At 48.2% G+C, this 17,494-nt stretch overlaps 1 protein-coding gene across 2 annotated transcripts in view; it reads left to right on the forward strand.

Annotated features, from left to right (window-relative positions):
• The first annotated feature begins 2,157 nt into the window (after positions 1-2,157).
• COL20A1 (collagen type XX alpha 1 chain) overlaps positions 2,158-17,494 on the forward strand; it is a 53,314-nt gene continuing 37,977 nt past the window's right edge. Inside the window, exons 1-11 of one of the 2 annotated variants that reach the window (XM_054218854.1) lie at positions 2,158-2,447; positions 5,870-5,954; positions 8,467-8,577; positions 10,264-10,407; positions 10,644-10,781; positions 11,617-11,817; positions 13,058-13,213; positions 13,735-13,854; positions 14,013-14,177; positions 15,728-15,892; positions 17,197-17,369. In XM_054218854.1, coding sequence (XP_054074829.1) covers positions 5,882-5,954; positions 8,467-8,577; positions 10,264-10,407; positions 10,644-10,781; positions 11,617-11,817; positions 13,058-13,213; positions 13,735-13,854; positions 14,013-14,177; positions 15,728-15,892; positions 17,197-17,369 — 1,446 coding nt within the window. In that variant the 5' untranslated portion in view covers positions 2,158-2,447; positions 5,870-5,881. The remainder of the gene's footprint in view (positions 2,448-5,869; positions 5,955-8,466; positions 8,578-10,263; positions 10,408-10,643; positions 10,782-11,616; positions 11,818-13,057; positions 13,214-13,734; positions 13,855-14,012; positions 14,178-15,727; positions 15,893-17,196; positions 17,370-17,494) is intronic. The other variant, XM_054218856.1, reaches the window with a different exon arrangement.

Raw genomic sequence — 17,494 nt, forward strand, 5'->3', positions numbered from 1 at the left:
GATGAATACAGTGATATATGCTTCCTTGTAAAGTAGGGCTCCTGCTACTCTCTTGGCTTAGCCACGCTCATCGCCAGGACTCGTTGTTCTTCCCAGCTGAGTTTCTTGAAAAGGCAAGACTTCCATGATTGCACTTTTTGTGCCTCCACACCCCAATACTGCTTAAATTCTTTAACCAGTTTCACCTCGGCATGGAGCTAGGCAGAGGTCCCGATTGTCATAGACCAACCTAGTGACGGGAGGCAGAGGTGGGAAGGAGAGACACTAAACAGTATCTGGCCAAAAGGAAATGTGTTGTCGCCTGAGTTTGACCCTGGGAGTGAGCAGAAATGAGTGAAAGCCACCAAAATCCAGCCCCCCCCCGGGCCCTGCTGCTCCCAGGATGACTGCATTGGCAGGCGATGCAGAATACTCATGTGCAGACTACCCTGAAAGTGAACTAAATATAGAATAACAGGTAACAACAAGAAACTGGGGAGGTTTTTTGCTTTCCAGTTCACAGAGCACCCTGCCCGTGATCAGCCTGCAATGCTGTGCGTACAGCAGGATGACTTCCAGCGCTCCTGCTTAGGGCAGGTCCCTCGGTGAAGCTCTTTTGGCCACCAACCAAGGCTTTTCTAAGCCCAACTCCAAACCAAAAAAAATAGTCATTTTGATTCGTGTTAAAGTGAAAAGGGGAGCTGACTTTCCTGGAAAATCTGGTGTCAGCTGTGTATTAAGTATTGCATTACTGCTGGCTGCCTTTTTTTTTCCCTTGATATAAAGGGATATGTGCTCCCCCAGCGCTGGTGCAGAGGCCATAGGACTACTTGGAGCACAGCATTCCTGGAACGTGGTCCAAGCAAGATGTTTGCATTGATAACCCACTGGGGTCCTTCCAGCCCGTAAGTGAAACCAGACAATCCTTTAAACCATTTGTCAATATACTCACAGTTGTTGTTTCTAGCCATTCAGCGCACAAGCAAAGCAGCATCCATCTGCCTTTTTGCTTTTTAAATTCTGGTTTGTGTTTCTAGTCAAGGGAATTTTGGGTGTCTGTGGTGGCCCCACGGTTTAATCCAGAGTGTTGGGCTTGAACAAAACTCAAAACCAGGAGACCACGGCATTTTGTGGGCACCTTGGGAAAGGTAGGACAGAAAGCAACAACCTGAACATAAGCACTGGAGGAAGCTCCAGATTTTTCTGACATAAGCGGAGCATGGATTTTAGCTCTGCATCTGAATTCCCTGAAAGTGAAGTGCAGGAGATCTGTGCTCCTTCCTTTCTCACCTCCGAGTTTTAAAGTAAACTGTAGCAAAACTGAGCAACTACTGAAATCCAGTAGGAACTGCAGAAGAGGTAATCTGTGGTATTTACATGTAGGGCAGCGACGACTCGCGCTTCACAGTCTACCAAATGCTCCATGTTCTGTCTTAACAAGATTTAAGTGATTCTTTTGGTGTTATCCTTTGACCTGTATAATGTGATGCTTTTAAATACTTACTAGGTTGTAAAGCAAAATGGCAATGAACCAGCAAATGTTTCTTCCTTCGCACAAATATTTAAAAACTATGATTTTATTTTATTTTGTTTCTATCTGACTTGACACTTTCACAGATGCCCGTCTTTCCTATAGAGCGGCAATCGCCTGTTTCTGGCAGCTCGCTCTGTTGCAGTGGGAGACTGATGCCGAGAGTCCCCGGAGATGTAGCTGAAAATCTGACCTCCATTTGCAATGACAAATGCCACTGTCAGTTGTTCCATTCCTGGCAATGAAGACAAAATCCGGAAAAGTTCTGGCTTGGAGCTGGGTGGCTCTCCCGGGCGCTCCCGGGGCCGGGGACCACATGCCAGTTGGAGGTCAGGGCTGTATCCCACAGCTGGGAACCACAGCGCCGTCGAGCTCCAGTTCATGATTCAGCCGCTGGCCTTGCAGAACTTACAGATGTGCTTAATTTCCTCAAACAAATGCAACGCAAATTGCCTTCGGTGCAAATGCTGGGCTCTCAAAAATGTTTAATGGGATGTGAATGGGATGGACTGACTTCATCCCTGGGAGCCTGAGAGTGGGCGGGAGCCACGACTTGTTGCTGCGCTCTAGGAAATCAGCGTGCGGCTTCCTCGGCGTGTATTTAGTTAGCAAAAAAAAAAAAAAAAACCCACTAAAAGCTGTTTACTGTTTTTCATAGAAGCAGCGTCTTGCTTTCCACGCACGCTTTATTTAGCCGCGCGTAAGGGCCAAGCCGTGCTCTCGGCGGCGTGGTGCGAGGGAGGTGGGGGAATCGCCGTCCCTCTCCCCCTGCTCTCCCTCCCCTTCCTCATCCCTCCTGACGTCTGGGAGTTGAAATCTCTAACCACGCCGAGGAGCGGACGAGGCGCCAGGGCTGCTTCTCCCCCAATTTAAGAATGTAGCTGGATTCGTCGCACCTCCCGGCTGACTCCAGGGAAAGCCGCGCCGCTCCACAGAGGTCTGTGGCTCCTTCCCCTTGGGGGCTCGGTTCCAGGGATGCCGAGGAGGGGCTGTGTTGGTTTGGGGATCGGTGGGGAACTTCGGCGGGGTTTTGCTGGGAAATTTGGAGCTGGTGCAGCTCAGCTCGGGGCAGCGCTGCCGATGCTGCACGGGGGCTGGCAGGTCTCAGGCTCTCGCCGTGAAGCAGCTTCAAGACTCACATTTGCTGCAGGTCAGGTCTAAATATCGCCAGGACTGCTTCAGCAAGTCCTTTGGAGTGATGGCTGTGAGAAACGCACTTTGTTTGTTGGTGTGTGGGGTTTTTTTTTCCTTTTATTTAGTGGTTAATAGTATAAAACCTGCTGGAAATTGCCGCCCTTCCAGTGCTTGGAAGGGTTTGTTAGCAAGGGCGGTCGCCTGGGTGGGTTTCTCCCACCTGGAGGTGTGGTGTGGGTCTGCATCAAGCCGGCGTTCCTAAGCCTGCCCAGGCTGCGGGGAGCTCCAAAGGCTCCAAAGTGAAACTTGTCTTTTACTTTTTTGAGACTGGCGCTGGGATAATCGAGACTTTTTTGTTCAATAGTGGAACTGAAATACAGGAGATTTCCAGGAGAGAACAGAAAGCGTTTGAGGAATGTGATTTTTTTTTTTTTTAAGTCTGTTTTAGGTCCTTTAACTAGCAAAGCGCTCAGGGAGGGTGGGACAGAAGTGCTCCCTGCAGCTGGCCACCTCGGGCAAGTCACTAGTCTCTTCTGAAGGGCAAGCGAGTGGGCCATGAGGTGACATTGCTTCTGCCAGCGCTTCTGTACAGAGACGGTGATGCCCTTTGGGATGAGAAAATATCCCCAAACTGAAACCCCCTAAATCTGCACTTTTAGTTGTGCTGATTTAAACAGGTGTCAGGGATTTTTTGCATAGATCTTTTTTTTCTTGAGTTAAAATGACTATTTTTAAGATTTCCTGTACAAATAAGGGGATCTCCAACTGCCTTAACCTCCCAATCCCCTCTGAGCACTCAGCTGGGGCAAGCGGGAAGCAGCGTGTCCCCCTCCACGCCCATTTTCCAGACCCTGGAAATACTCACCACATGCTCCATGTGTTGCTGTCTCCAAATTCCTTCCCTGGGTGGGTAAAAGGAGAGAAGCATCGATGTGCTGGAGGCTGCCTGTCTCTGTGGTCCCCTCCGTCCCAGGGTCCAGAGCTCAGCCTGGCTGGATGGTGGCACCAGTGAGGGCAAAAATGGATGGGGAGGGACCGTGGAGACCCGGTGGGGGCTTGGGGTCCAGCAGGAAACCTGTGGAGATGGAGCTCTGCAGGGTGGGGAGGAGATAGCTCCTCCAGATGTGTATCTTCCACCATCACAAACAGGTCCATGTGTTATCCCTGCTTTACAGGTAGGAAAACGAAAGTTGGAGAAGAGGCAAAATAGCGATGGGTTTGCTCTGAGCTGGGAGGAAGAGATGAAGTCCCTGCTCCTTGCTTTAATGGCAGTAAAGATCCACACCCTGGGGCTTACTGGGTCCAACCTGGGTTAATGTGCTTCACTGACACGGGGGTGGAAGCTCCCGGCAGAACCAGACCCTGCAGTAAGCCGGGTTCAGTGCAGGCAGCAGAAGCCCACGTGTTTATTTCAGATCCCGTATAACCCTGGTTAACATGAAAAGATCATACACAATCCAGTGCTTTTACCAGAGTTTTTCATCCCGTTTGCCAGCGGAGCCATGGGGAAGTTGCAAGGAGATGGAGAGCAGTTTGGTGGCGTTGCAAAATGGCACAAATGAACTCGTGATTCAGGGAATTTTTGAAAAACGCGGGCTTCTTGCTGCTCTTTGGCACAGGTAACCCTGCAGCCAGGGCAGGCTTTGGTTTTCTTGAGGTCACAGTCAGATTCCTGAAACCCACCTGTAAAATGTTTGCTGTTTTTTATAAGCAATGACTTCATTTTATTAGCTGGGGAAAAAAAAAAAGGCAAAGGCAAGTGTTTCCCATGGCTAAGGGCTTCAGTTACACTGCAGTTGTTCCGTATAACCTGATCTTCCATCAACAAAAAAAATCACAGGCTGAGTTCGGTTGTTAACATCTCCCTGTTATAACTTGCTTGTTTTTCCATTCACTCTTACAGCAACTTAGAACTGATTTAAACCCTAGGAGATCATGGCTGGGTCACTCACGTGCATATTTATTTTTCCTTGAAATCACTAAAAAGCTGACGTATTTGAAGGGAAACAGGCATTTGCCAGGAGCCTCTAAATACCTGTCCATCAAAATGAATAGAAGTGAAATGTCACTGCAGACGGCAGCCGAGGAAACTTGTGTATGGTCTGGTTCTGCCAAAAGCAATAAGGCTGAAATGCGGAGCACCAAAAATGACGGATGCCAATGATGCGTTGCGAAAGGCCAACAGCATATGTTTCAAACCCGGTGTATTGAGACCGAGACGAGGGGGAGGGACTGTTTCCACCAGGGTGGTTTTATGCTGACCTGACATTTCTGACCCAAACGGAATAAATCTGAAATCCAGGCCAGCTAAGATAACTGAAGGTGCTCGAGGTCCGTGGGCTGACTGTCCTCAGCCAGCCAGCTCTGGCGATGCTGCAGAGGTTACTTCTAAGTCAAACTGATCCTCTGCCGTGATTAAGGCTGTGACTGCATCTGTTTTCAGTCTTCTTCAGGTGAACAAGTTAAAACAAGACCATCCCAACAAGTCCCGAGTGTAAGTTCTCCATCATGAAATCAGAAATAAACCCCTTGTTTCTAAACTGTCGACACATAACCCCAGCTAGCTCTGTGGCACCCCTCCTGCTGCGTAATTGCTTTATCGCAGCGGCTGCAGGGTCATTAAATCTATGGTGTGAGGAGCTTGTCTGCCAAAGAGTGCGCCTCTAAATGCTTCTCCCTCTATGATCAGCGCGTGCATTGCAGGGACACGAGAAAGGTGCTGGGTGTTCATATACCTGTATTGATTTTAGTCATGATAATCAGAAATATTTACTTCTGTATGATTTAAAGCAGAAGTTGTTCTGGAATCTACGTCCGTCCGGTGATTTGGCCCATGTTGCTTATTTCCGTGATCAGAGCAGAACCCAGCACGTATTGTACCGCTGTTGGGATCGTCCTGCCAAGAGGGCAGCGCCCATCCCCAGGACCAAGCAGGCTGCGAGGGGTACTGGGTCAGAGCCTACTCCCCATCAGGCATCTAATCTCCGTTTAGTACTGGACCAAGGCACTGAACAGCACTGGAGAGACCAAGAATGTAAAATAATATATAGGAATTGCAGGAAAATTCAGTATGTGCTTCTCCATCCGCTCTTTCAGTGCGGTCAGTGATGTATAGAGCTGTAGACCTCCGCTCACGGTCCCTTAACTGAGGACGGCAAAAACTTGGGTTTTGATGTGCTGAAATGTACCTTTGACTTCTCCTTCCTGATGTTTGCCTTCTGGTAGGTCCCAACCACCATGCTGATTCACACTTGCTTCTTTTTTGCCTGCCTGCCTGTGGCGAGCCATGTCTGGGGACGCGTGGGCCAAGGTAAGGAGCCCTCCCTCAGGGCAATTCCCTACGGTCTGGATGTCACCTGGGTTGGCCCGGCCCTTGCCCAAGCCCTTCCTGTTGGCAGTGGCATCACATGTGAGGGACATTCCCAATCGCACGCAGGGTTTCAGGGCGCTGCTGTGCTCTGGTGTCTGTTGGTGAAGCTCCAAACAGCCTGTTCACGCAGATGAAGAGCAACGGGAGATCAGGGGGCCCATTTGGGGAGAGCATCTCGATCCCTCCCCACCCTGCAAAGCCTGTCCTCATCGCTGGCAGCGGTTCAGCATGCCGCTCCCTCGCACCAGGGATGCATTTCAGCCTGCATAAGCAATGAAGGGTGCTTATGTGATCTGCAAATGGAGCTTGAGAAACAGGAAGGAAAAAGGGTGTTACTTCTGTTAGTCACTGCATCTGTCCTGCGCTCTGAAACTATTGCTTTGGACGTACATGGTGACACGTGGTGCAACATCTGGATAAGAAAGTACGTGAGGTACTTTCCTCCTGTAACTTATAGTGCTCCCATAGCATAAATGACCAGAAAATACCTATATCATGTCACCATAACCTCTCTGATGTTGAAGATCCACCTTTATATTATGTTTAAACCTTCCGTGGAAGCAGTCAGCACAAAGGTTTCTGGAGAGGTGATGGCACTTCAGAGTTTGGACAGACGTGTCTCCATGCTGTGTATCTTCCAGACCAGCCTCTGCAGATAAGCCTGGGCTTAACTATCAGCCAGAGAGCAAGGTTACAGCATCAAATAGTGCACATTCAACACAGGGCAGGGAAACAGTGGAGCTTTCATGGCACTGGGGTTCATTTGCATCCAGCACATAATGGTGCTTTAGAGGATGCTGTCCTTTGGTCTGTCTGAGGACATTCTTGCCTTTTTAACTTCTGGGCTCCTAGAGAGATGGCCGAGGAGCTGGACGTCTCCATGTTTAATCTAAAGAAGACAGCTCCACGTTTAATCTAACTATGAATTCCCTCATTGTTCCACGATGTTCTACCATTTCTCTTAGGCGTGATTCTGGGATTTTATTTTGCCCCTCACCCCTCTTCCCCATGTTTTCTTTCTTCCCCTTCAGATTTGCCAGGGGTGAGATGTGAATCTGAGCTTTGTTTCCCCAAAATAGTTATCTGCTTGTTGGGCAGCCTGCAGGAAGTCTCCGCGAGGAGAGGTTAAGGCACAGATGTTGGGCTGAGACAAGCAAGTCCTCACTGCCAGCTCTCACTGCTATCCTGGGCTGTGACTTGATGGCAAAGATGTCAGGAGATGTCTGGACATCATGCAAGACCAGATTAGGGACTTGAGGAGTCCTGTGCAAGACAGTTTGGGAGCAGTGAGCCGGACACTCCAGGTCAACCCAAGCTTTTTCCTTTGTGAGTAATGGTAAAAGGAAAGAGATTGGTAACAACTGGAAATAGAGGGTGGGCATTTGAGTGCAGATGTTGTGCAGGCAAAGGACATGCTCACTCGTTGCCAATTAGGGCAGCCTGCTGGAAGGGCAGCTGTAGGTACAGCGTCAGGAAGGAGGGCAGATAAATCTGCTGAGTTGCCATCCTATATGCAGTCAAGTGAAACAGTTTCATATGGTGACATTTGTGTGACAGCACAGCGATGTTTTACCAAGGAGTCATTGATTCAGAGAGTGAAACGTGAGTTCAGACATCTAGTTGGGGTTTAAAAGATATCTGTGAAACCCAGATATAATAAGGGAATGTGCTCTTTCTTCTTTTTACCTCCTTGTCTGATATTATTTTTTTTCCTCAGGATTTGTCATTTAGTTTGCTGCTCCCTGCAGCAAACTGATACAAGCCGGTGCCCATGAGTTATGGTCCTGCCAGGAACTGTTATTTACACTTTATCAGGTTTTCTTTCTTTTTTTTTTTCTTCTTCTTCTTCTTTTTTTTTTTTTTAGTTCTTTCTAAACCCAGCTGGTCCTTGGGGCTGCCTCTGAAATGGTCCTTCTGCAGAAGTATTGGATCCATCCCTTAGGGAACTGGGGAACTTCTGTATTTCTCAGCAGCCCAAGCCTGTTGAAGAGCCTCACTGAGCCCTTTTATCTCTTTCCTGCCCTCCCATTTCAGGTGTTTGCACCAAACACACCTGCTGAAACAAAACGTCCTGCATGAAAGCTCCTGGGAGAGTCCTCCAAGGTGTTGAGGGGTACAGAGAAAGCCCTCACTTTTACATCAGGCTGTTTTCTTTGTTTGCAGCAATATATATTGAGGTCTCATTTGAGCACCTGAGAAATTCCTCTTTGCACAGGGAGGCTACAGATTTGCAGAAGCTCGTGGTAGGTTTCCTGGCAGAGGTGCAGGGGGACTGCAGCAATTGCTGTGTAACATCAAGGGATGCTGAGGACTCCCATGGGATGGTGAAGGTTTCCTCTGCACTGCAGCTGTTCCACTATCCATAGGGGAGACAACACATGTGGTGTTTTGTTGCATGTGCAGAGGGAGGAATTGCATGCATAACAGCATGGACATGTCTCCTGCTCCCCAGGGTCAGGCCGGCTGAAACTCACTGTGCTTTCAGAAGACAGGCTCCAAATGAAATGGAAAGAGACCGAAGGGAACATCAATGGCTACAAAGTTCGGGTAAAGCCCATGGCAGGTATGTTCTAATGCACTGGATGTCAGACCCAGCAGAGATTTACGTATGAGTGAGGGTCTGAGCTCCACCTTATGGCTGGTGGACAATAGGACTTCAGTAAGAGCATTATTTAGACCTTAAGGCGATAGAGGTAAGGCAGAGAGAATTATCTGCTGGTTGTTCTGGTTTCAAGTGTTGATTACCAAGATCAACTGTGTGGTCAAGAAGCCTTTCTGGCCACCATGAGAGCAGTCCATAGTGCCACGTCGGTGCAGGCACAGTCTCACTCATTCACAAGAGGGAGATGAAATTCACCCCTCTTCATCCTAGGGGAAAACCTTATCCAGAAAGTGCTGCTCTTTGGCATTCTGTGAGAAAAAAAGTGAGGAAAGGTTCATTGTCTCGTTCCTCTGTGGGAGCTCCCAGCTCTCCCCCCACCTGCAGGGACAAAGGATGGGAATCCTTGGTGCCGTGTGTGTGGGGCTCAGCCCCCCGGCTCCCTGCCCTGGCCAAGCTCCAGCTCTCCCTGACTTCGGACACAGAACCTAGTGGTGTTGGAAGGACGCCACGTCTCTCAGCAGGGAGCAATGGTTGGAGGTAACCTTAGTCTTGGCTGGCATTTGTTTTTTGGTCGCTGCCACTCTCCCAGTGAGCCGGAGAAGGGAGCTGCCAGGCAGGAGTGCATGTGGCAGAGCTCTTGTGATCATCCACCCGCTTTTAGCTCAGCCCCCACCTGTTTCCCAAGCTGGAGCAGGAGGTTTCTCATTCCTTCCCTGCTCTGCTCCTCCCAGGGCCTCAGCTCGGTGGAGAGCGATGAGCATCCCAGGAATGCAGGGAATCCCCACCGGCACTCCCGGCACATGCCTGAGGCTTTCCCTTTGCGTAGGCTGGGGAGCTCCATCTCCAGCCCTAGGCATGAGCACAGGGTTGGCGGGGTCAGAAATGCATCCATCTCTGTAATTGAAAGCTTGTAGGGAGATAGTTTGTCTCTCTCCTTTTGTTTTGTGTAGCACAGAGACCACGGCTTTGCAGAGCTGCCTCGCTCCGTCTGCTCACTGCCGTGCCAGTGCAGAAATGTCCCAGTTCCTGGCTGGTCGAGGTATCACAGCCCCAGGACAGGTCCCACAGCCACAGGACATGGCTGGAGGGGTCTGGAGGCAGTGCCAGCCCCAGAAATGAGCTGTCTCCCTGCAGAGAGCAGCTGCCCTTGGAGAGAGATGGGGCTTGCAGAGACAGCACAGCGAGACTGGCTGGGATAAGTGAGATGAGTCCCAAGTGCCAGTTATCACCTCCGGAGACAAGAAGCCACTTCCTCATTTTGTCATGTATGACCTCAAGCACGTCAATTGGTTGGATGTTTTCATAAGCAGTATTTACCAGGAATTGCCCAGTGTTTACCCTCTGAAGACTGGCTTTTCACTCAGCAGCTCCTCGAGGAGTTGGTGAAAGTTGCACTAATGCTGGGTGGGAACTGGTTTTACATTTTGGGCACGTATCAGGGATTTAAAAAAACAAAACCCCTAAACGTTCTCGACATTGGATTGGGAAAAAGAGTAAAAATCAGAGATCCACAAAATCAAAAAAAAGAAATATGAGTTGACTGAGATCCCTAGGCAGACATTCCCTGCATTTCAGTGGTGCTGTTGCTACTGTCAGCTTAAATTTAAGCTCTGATAGTCTCTGAACTGTGGTTTCATCCCACCTCAGGGGACTCGGAGCAAGAAGTCATGCTGAAAACCAAGACTCCCAAAGCCACAGTGGGGGGGCTGAGCCCTACCAAGGAATACACGCTGCAGGTCTACGTGCTCAACGGCTCCCAGGAAGCCCTGTTTGCCAAAAGGAAATTTGTGAGTAAGTAGAGTGCTACATTTTACCGTTCAGAGACCTCACAAGGATCTTAGAGATGTGGCTCCTAAGAGCTCATCCTCCAGACCTCATCCCCCTGTAGACTCTGTGACAATCACAGAGCTGTTACTATTTTGGTTGGAAGGTTAGAAAGGGGGATGGTGAAGACAGAGGAGGGGAAGGATGTGACTCACAGACCTGTCTAGATTGACTTTCTCTCCTTGTTTTTGGTCTTCCTACAGTAGAGGAGCTAAAAAATGCATCCCAGACTAGAAATAACCGAAGAAACTCAGGAGTTGCGTCAGGAAAGAATCTCACCTCTTCGGGGACCTCAGCAGAGGCCACCCCACCACCCCTGAATGCTGTCTTGACACAGCCAGGTGGGTGCCCAGCTGTCCCTATTTGTCCCTATTTGTGGATATTTATTCAGTGGGACATGCTTGCCCATTCTCCTCTCTTGCGTGCATCTCTGAACTACAAGGACACAGTCAGCAACCTAAAAATATTTTCGCCTCATGCCAGGCAAACTGTCCAGCTTGACAAAGCACTTCCATGTGTTCCTGGGGCTGACAGGTATTCAAATTAAACAGATACAGTCAAATCCTTCAACTGAGAGCAGATCTTTTGACGACAAGCCACTCCCGAGGCACTGGGGCTAATGATGCCTGATTTCCCAGGCTGCTGATGTCTACAAGGTGTGAACTCTCCCCATGGCTGAGGACTGCATATAACTGCATAGATTCTCATGTGTCTAATAACAAGGTTTGTATGGGTTCAAAAAAAGCGTTTGTACAGGTTGACAGAAGAAAGATCCATGGGTGCCCTTATACAAAAAAACTGGGTGTTTCTGAGTCACAGACTGCTGAGGTCTGGAGAGTACACTGGGTCTCAGGTGCCATGGTATGTTTTCCCTGGTTTATATTTTATAAACATTCATTATTTTGCATCGCCAAAGATAACAGGAAGGACAAACTTTTGATGTGATCCATTACTGACGTTATTATTATTAACGCGCGAGCCCACTTGCAGCCCTCTCAGAGGCATAAACGAAGATGGTATCCTCTAACGACATATTTGCAAAAGGTTGTAGGACTTTTATCCTCTCTGAGCGCCCTGCACCTCTGTCACATGTGGCTGAAATCAGCTGATGACTGCAGCAGGTTACATGGGGATAACACAGTTAGGGACAATGGGTTTTTTCTCTGTGGAGCACAGGAAAGGACAGAGCTGAAAAGAAAAGGCAGAAAGGGACTCAGCCAAAGGGCTCAGGAGAAAGCACAAGAAATCAGCCCAGTGCGGAGGCCAGTGTGACACAAGCAACACCAACAACCACAAGATCATCCCAGCGCACTCCTGCAAACCCGGAGCGAGAGTCTCTAGGAAAAGAAAAACCCACCAAGGATTCATCGAGGCGAGGTGAGAGGGGTTTCAAACTTGTCTTGCTCCTTCTTCCCTACTGGTTTCCTTAAAGCTCATTGAATACGAGCCTTCCATCCCACTCCCCGCCACCAAGATTTTCAAGAGTACAAATGCTGCTGATAGTGCTTTTAATTGCTAGGTCATGCTTTGGGGAACGTGCCAGGAATCACTGGAGAAGTTTGGAGTTCTGCAGAACACCACAGATTTTGAGGCAAACTGGAGCTAGGCCAAAAATTCCTTCCAGTTATTGATTTGACACTATTCTCTCTTCTTCATGTTGCCACCTCCCCCGGCTCTGGAAGATTCATGTAAGAGTTTGTATTCTTCAACAGTCCCCCAGCCATGGACCTTTCCAGGCTTTCAGAAGGGGTGGAGCACATCAATGATGATCGTTTACCAACCTGCTCCACCTCCTGGACTTGTTCCTCATGTTTCACAGATAACTGATCCATGGTGATCCTTCAGATTCATCAGTTGAGACTCTGGCAGGGCAGATGGCTCACAGCACTGTTGACATGGTGGGAAGGGGACTGGCCAGAGCATCCTCACTTGGTCCCTTGAGACCAGTAGGAATCCATGGCTGGGAAGAGAGATGGGAGAGTAACCTTTTTGGAGTCCAGTGAATCTTGGGGGGATCATCTATTTCCCTCCACCAAAAATGGAAAATCCCTCATCCAAAAATATTCAAGGAAGATGCATTCGATCAGCAACACGTCCTATCTTATCTTCTGTTAAGCTGCAGGCCTGGGGTGGGGAGAAAGGCAGGGCTTGAGTATCTGTGATGCCAGCAGGTTTCTACGGAGAGATTGGATTTAATATAAAGCCACGAAATAATTATAGCCCACAGGGGATCTCGTGATGGAATGGAATTAAGCAATCACCTGCAATTCTTGGAGACTTAAGCTAGATAAAAGGGAAGCACTGGGCTGGGGCTGAGACGTAATGGAGCTGACAGCTTGCAGAGAGCAGTGCTTGGGTTAGGCACACACTTCCTGACAGCTTTAACCCCTTCTTTGCAGAAATGCAGCTGCACACCGCTCAATTTCTTCGTTCTGAGGTGGGTTACCCTTAGCCACGTAGTTTTCCCAAGATGCTGGGGTGCATCAGGCTGGCAGACGGTCCAATCCACCATCGAGACAAGGCCTTTACACTGTGCATTTTCTTTTTATCTTAAAACTGAAGCAGTTTTTCCTCCTTTACAATTATGTCTCTCAATATGAAACCTTTTACCCTCCAGGTTCCCAGTTTCAGTGCGACGCATCTGCAATGACTGATATTGTCCTGCTTGTGGATGGATCTTGGAGCATCGGACGCAACAATTTCAAGCTCATTAAGGAGTTCCTGAGCAATTTGATTTCCCCATTCAGTATTGCCCAAGACAAGATAAGAGTAGGTAGGACACTTTCCTGTTTCCTGACCTTGGGAAGTCCGTATTTTAAGGGGCCTTGTTCTCTGTTCCTGTGGTTATGTGCTCCTCTGAGGAGCTTTTGTTCCTTTTCCCATGTGGTAGCAAGTTCTGGCCTCTAGTGGCTGCAAGAAATAGCTGCACAGTGAACAGAAGCGATGTCTTCTGGGCAGCACCAGGTTGGGCATTGATGCTGGGACACATTTGGGATTTGCTGCCGACCTCTGACGAGGTTTTCAGCCTCCGCAGCATTGCGGAGACAGATGTGGTGGCAATGCTGGATCGAGCTCAGCTAAGAGCAGTGCTGCTTCCAGTTCTGAGTGTTGCTAACCTCAGCATGACAAGGACCATGCAGAGAAGAGGAGCTAGAAACCAAATCTGCTCACCTCATCCCATTCATTGTTTTGTGTCATCCTCCCATGGCAAGCCTGATGCTGCCTTCCCAAAGTGAATGTCCTCTTGCAGCTTACCTTGGCTTGCATGATGCCAACAGCTCTTGCCTTCCCCAGGGCTGTCCCAGTACAGCAGCGATCCCCGCACAGAGTGGGACCTGAGTGCTTACTCTACGAGGGACCAGGTGCTGGAGGCCATGAGGAGTCTGCGGTACAAGGGTGGCAACACCTTTACAGGTAACTCCGTCTCACAGGTCTCTGCTAAATGGTCTGTGCAGCTGCAGTGGGGGAAGCTGTTCCCATGGGATGACCTCCACGGTGGCAGAGAAAAAACTAAAGGCGGGGGGGTTTGTTTGCAAGGCTGTAGCACACCATCCATCTCTGCTCCTCCCCAGGTCTGGCGCTGACTCACGTCCTGGAGCAGAATTTGAAACCAGAGGCTGGTGCCCGGTTGGAGGCTGAGAAGTTGGTAATCCTCCTGACTGATGGAAAATCCCAGGATGATGCCAACCTGGCTGCTCAGACGTTGAAAAACCTGGGCATAGAGATATTTGCCATTGGTAAGCTCATAGCTGTTGATAAGCCATAGGACAAAGCCAGCCTACTTTTGAGCTTCTTCAAATTGAAGGTTATGTTCCCTCAAATTTGATAGGAGCATCCTGACACTTTAGAACTCAAGACCTCATTACATTGTTGCTAAGATGAAAATTAACTCATTTATTCAGCACAGGCAGTGTCTTCAAAGGGGATTTTGTTTGTTTAGAAAAAAACCACTCACACAAGATATTTCACACCTCCCATCCATAAGACCTTTGCGAGCCTCAGAGACCTGTGCCATGAGAACAATATTTTCAGCTGCAGAATTAGGCGAGAGAATATTGTATTGGGGAGGGTAGGAGACCTCCTTTATAATTACTGCCTCTCACAACATTCCATTTCTCTGGATAATAACATTATCTGCTCTTTGCTATCTGGCAGCAATAATGAGACATAAAATGGCCTTCAGCAGCTCTGTCCTTGATGACTAAACAAGTCTACTAGACTAATACATGGGCAATAAAGTCACGTAGAAAACTCACTTAAAATTGCAATCTCCAGAACTTTAAGTGCTAATTTATGTTGTGAAGACACAAGCAAGGGTTTATTGCGTAGGGTTGTGTAGCTAAGTGTCTGGCACTGTGATTTCTCTTATGGACTGAGTGTAGCTGCTGAGCCTCGGGTGTGTATGTAGCACAACTGACATCTGTGTACCTGAAATCACTTGGAGATCGGTTCCTGGCTGGCGTATTTGCCTTTCCTTTCTGGTTAGAGAAGGATCACGTTGTTTGGTCCTTAGAGATCAGGACCTGAGTATTAACCTCAATAGCACCTTTGTTCTGACTGCAAGAGGAAGGAGGCTAGCAAAGCTGTTAAGGTAATGGTTTTGGATTTGAGAAACCGGGTGGCGTTCCCCTCTGGCAATGGTAGTGCTTGAGCAATGCTAGGGTGACCTGGAGCCTGGCACTGGGAAGCAAAATAAGTTGTACATTGTGGGGCTTGTTCTGCAGAGGGGTAATGAGGATGCAGAGCAGGATAGGGATGGAGGTTGCGCTGTGATGGTGAAGTTCTGCTAAAGAAATGATCTGCTTTTTGCTCATCCCTGACACTCTTGAAATGCAATGTGATGCTCTGATGAATAACAGACTCTCTGTGGGGAGTGCTGGCACCTCATAAATACAAAATTGTTGTTTATTCATTCACTCATTCCCCCGTTTATGCCAACTGCCTCTTAGGGTGAAAAATATCTGCCTTCCTCGTAGCAAAGCCTGCAAGTGATGAGGAGGCGGGAAAACAGGAGGAGGATTCACTAGACTGTCTCCAGGCCACAAAAGACCTTCTGAGCTAACAGGGTTGAAAGCCCTCCCCAGGCTGGACTGAGGCTGTTACTGCAGGAAAGCCCAAAACCATTATCAGATACCACCACTCGACTGGAACGACTGGGAGGCTCTGCTTGGAGAGCAGGGTGACAGTGGACCCATCCTGCTCCTGAACAAAAACCGCAGAAGCAGGAGTCAGTAGCTGCCCCTCTCTGGGGGGGATTTTTCAGTCTCGTTCTCTGCTCTGGTTGCAGGGGTGAAGAACGCGGACGAGGCAGAGCTGAAGCAGGTGGCCTCGGAGCCGCTGGAGCTCACGGTGTACAACGTGTTGGATTTCCCCCTGCTGAGCTCTCTGGTTGGCAGGCTCACCCGGGTCCTGTGCACCAGGATCAAAGAGAAGAGCAACAAGGAAAATGCAGGTGAAGTGGAACCTCCTCAGTGAGGGCTGAACTTCCTTCTGATCACCATCCACCTTCCTTGCCGTCAGGACTGACCCTTTCTCACACCTTTCCCTTCATGAGCTGCACCACACTGCCAGCACCACCTAACTCTTCTCCTCCGGTGCTGATCTCCTTGCTCTACCCTGTGATCATTGTCTTCTACAAGGCCTTCTGGATGCAACTTTTCCCACTCTCACTCCACTGCATAATCCCTGCTGTCTATAACAGGTCACAGAGAGATGTTGCCCTAGATGTTTCCATTGCGATGCTCTTGGGTTAGCTATCTGCTTTTGGCCTGTGAGCTGATACAGGCAATAGCCATTCCTAGCAGGGGTTTGTATAACTCTTGATGAATATAATAACCTAATGACAACCACCGTCATTGTAGGGAAGATATTTTTATAGGAAGATATGTATTTTCCTTTTCCATTATCATAGGATGTAATAAATGCGTTGTAACCATCTCCTTTTCTGAGTTTCTTCCAACCAAGAGGAGGGAGAAAAAGCAAAAGAGTTTATTTTACAATATATTAGGGAGAGTGTACAGAGAAAATGTGGAGGTAGGAAGAGGAGATAAGAAAACATTTAAACATTCCCTCCACTTTACTTTAAATGATGGATCTCCAAGGCATTTTCAAGTTATAACCAAACAGCCTATTTCTTTCCGTTGGTGGAGAGCAGCTTCACACGAGAGTGAAGAACCACTCCAGATGTGAGATTAGATCCTCAGGAGAGAAATATCATGTACATATTTCCATGTTTCTTTGCTCTAATATTGGCCTAAGGAGAATGGGAAAGTCTAACTTTCAAGCATACTTCTATTTTAATGCTCTGGAGATTCATAGAAATAAATTGATTAATCCTTATTAATTTGTACTTGTTTGATATAATTAGATGTTTTTCAAAGGTGCATATTAGGCTAAGGAAAGATGGGCTGCTCAAAAAAGAAACCAAAATAACTTCTGCTTGTTCATTTTGACAAATTTTCACAACTGAGGAAAGCTGGGTCATCTTTTGGATTCATGTAAAAATGCGGAATTGTGTAGAAAAAGTATTCCCAGCATGCAGCAAAATACACAGTCTCTTCTCGGTGGAGTATTTATGTTCTCTGTATGCCCAGTTTTAAAATGTTTATTTCAGAGCAGTTTGGCACAGTTTCTATACTCTATAGGGAAGGAGACTGTAACTTGATTTGAAAAATGTCACTCATATTTATGAGCTGGAAAGTACATTTGGCAGGAGAAGACTGGATATAAGGAAGTAACTGTGTTTTTAATTCCTAGGCAGCACTGTGAAAGATATCCCTGTGAACACGGGTCCCCAGCTGAGCCCAACTGACCTTAAAATATCAGCGGTGACCTCTAAGAGCATGCACTTGACCTGGAGTCCTCCTCTGAGACCACCAAAGAAATATCGGATTGTGTATAATCCATCTAAGGGCGGTATCCCCAAAGAGGTGAGAGACCTTTCTCCGGACATTTGAGACTGCCATATCTTCCAGATGGTGGCTGGGAATTTAAGTAGACCTGAGCAGACAAACAGACGAGAGTAGAGGTACAGTTCTTGTGGGATATCAGCTAA

This window comes from Rissa tridactyla, chromosome 12, assembly GCF_028500815.1.
Source record: "Rissa tridactyla isolate bRisTri1 chromosome 12, bRisTri1.patW.cur.20221130, whole genome shotgun sequence".
NCBI lineage: Eukaryota > Metazoa > Chordata > Aves > Charadriiformes > Laridae > Rissa > Rissa tridactyla.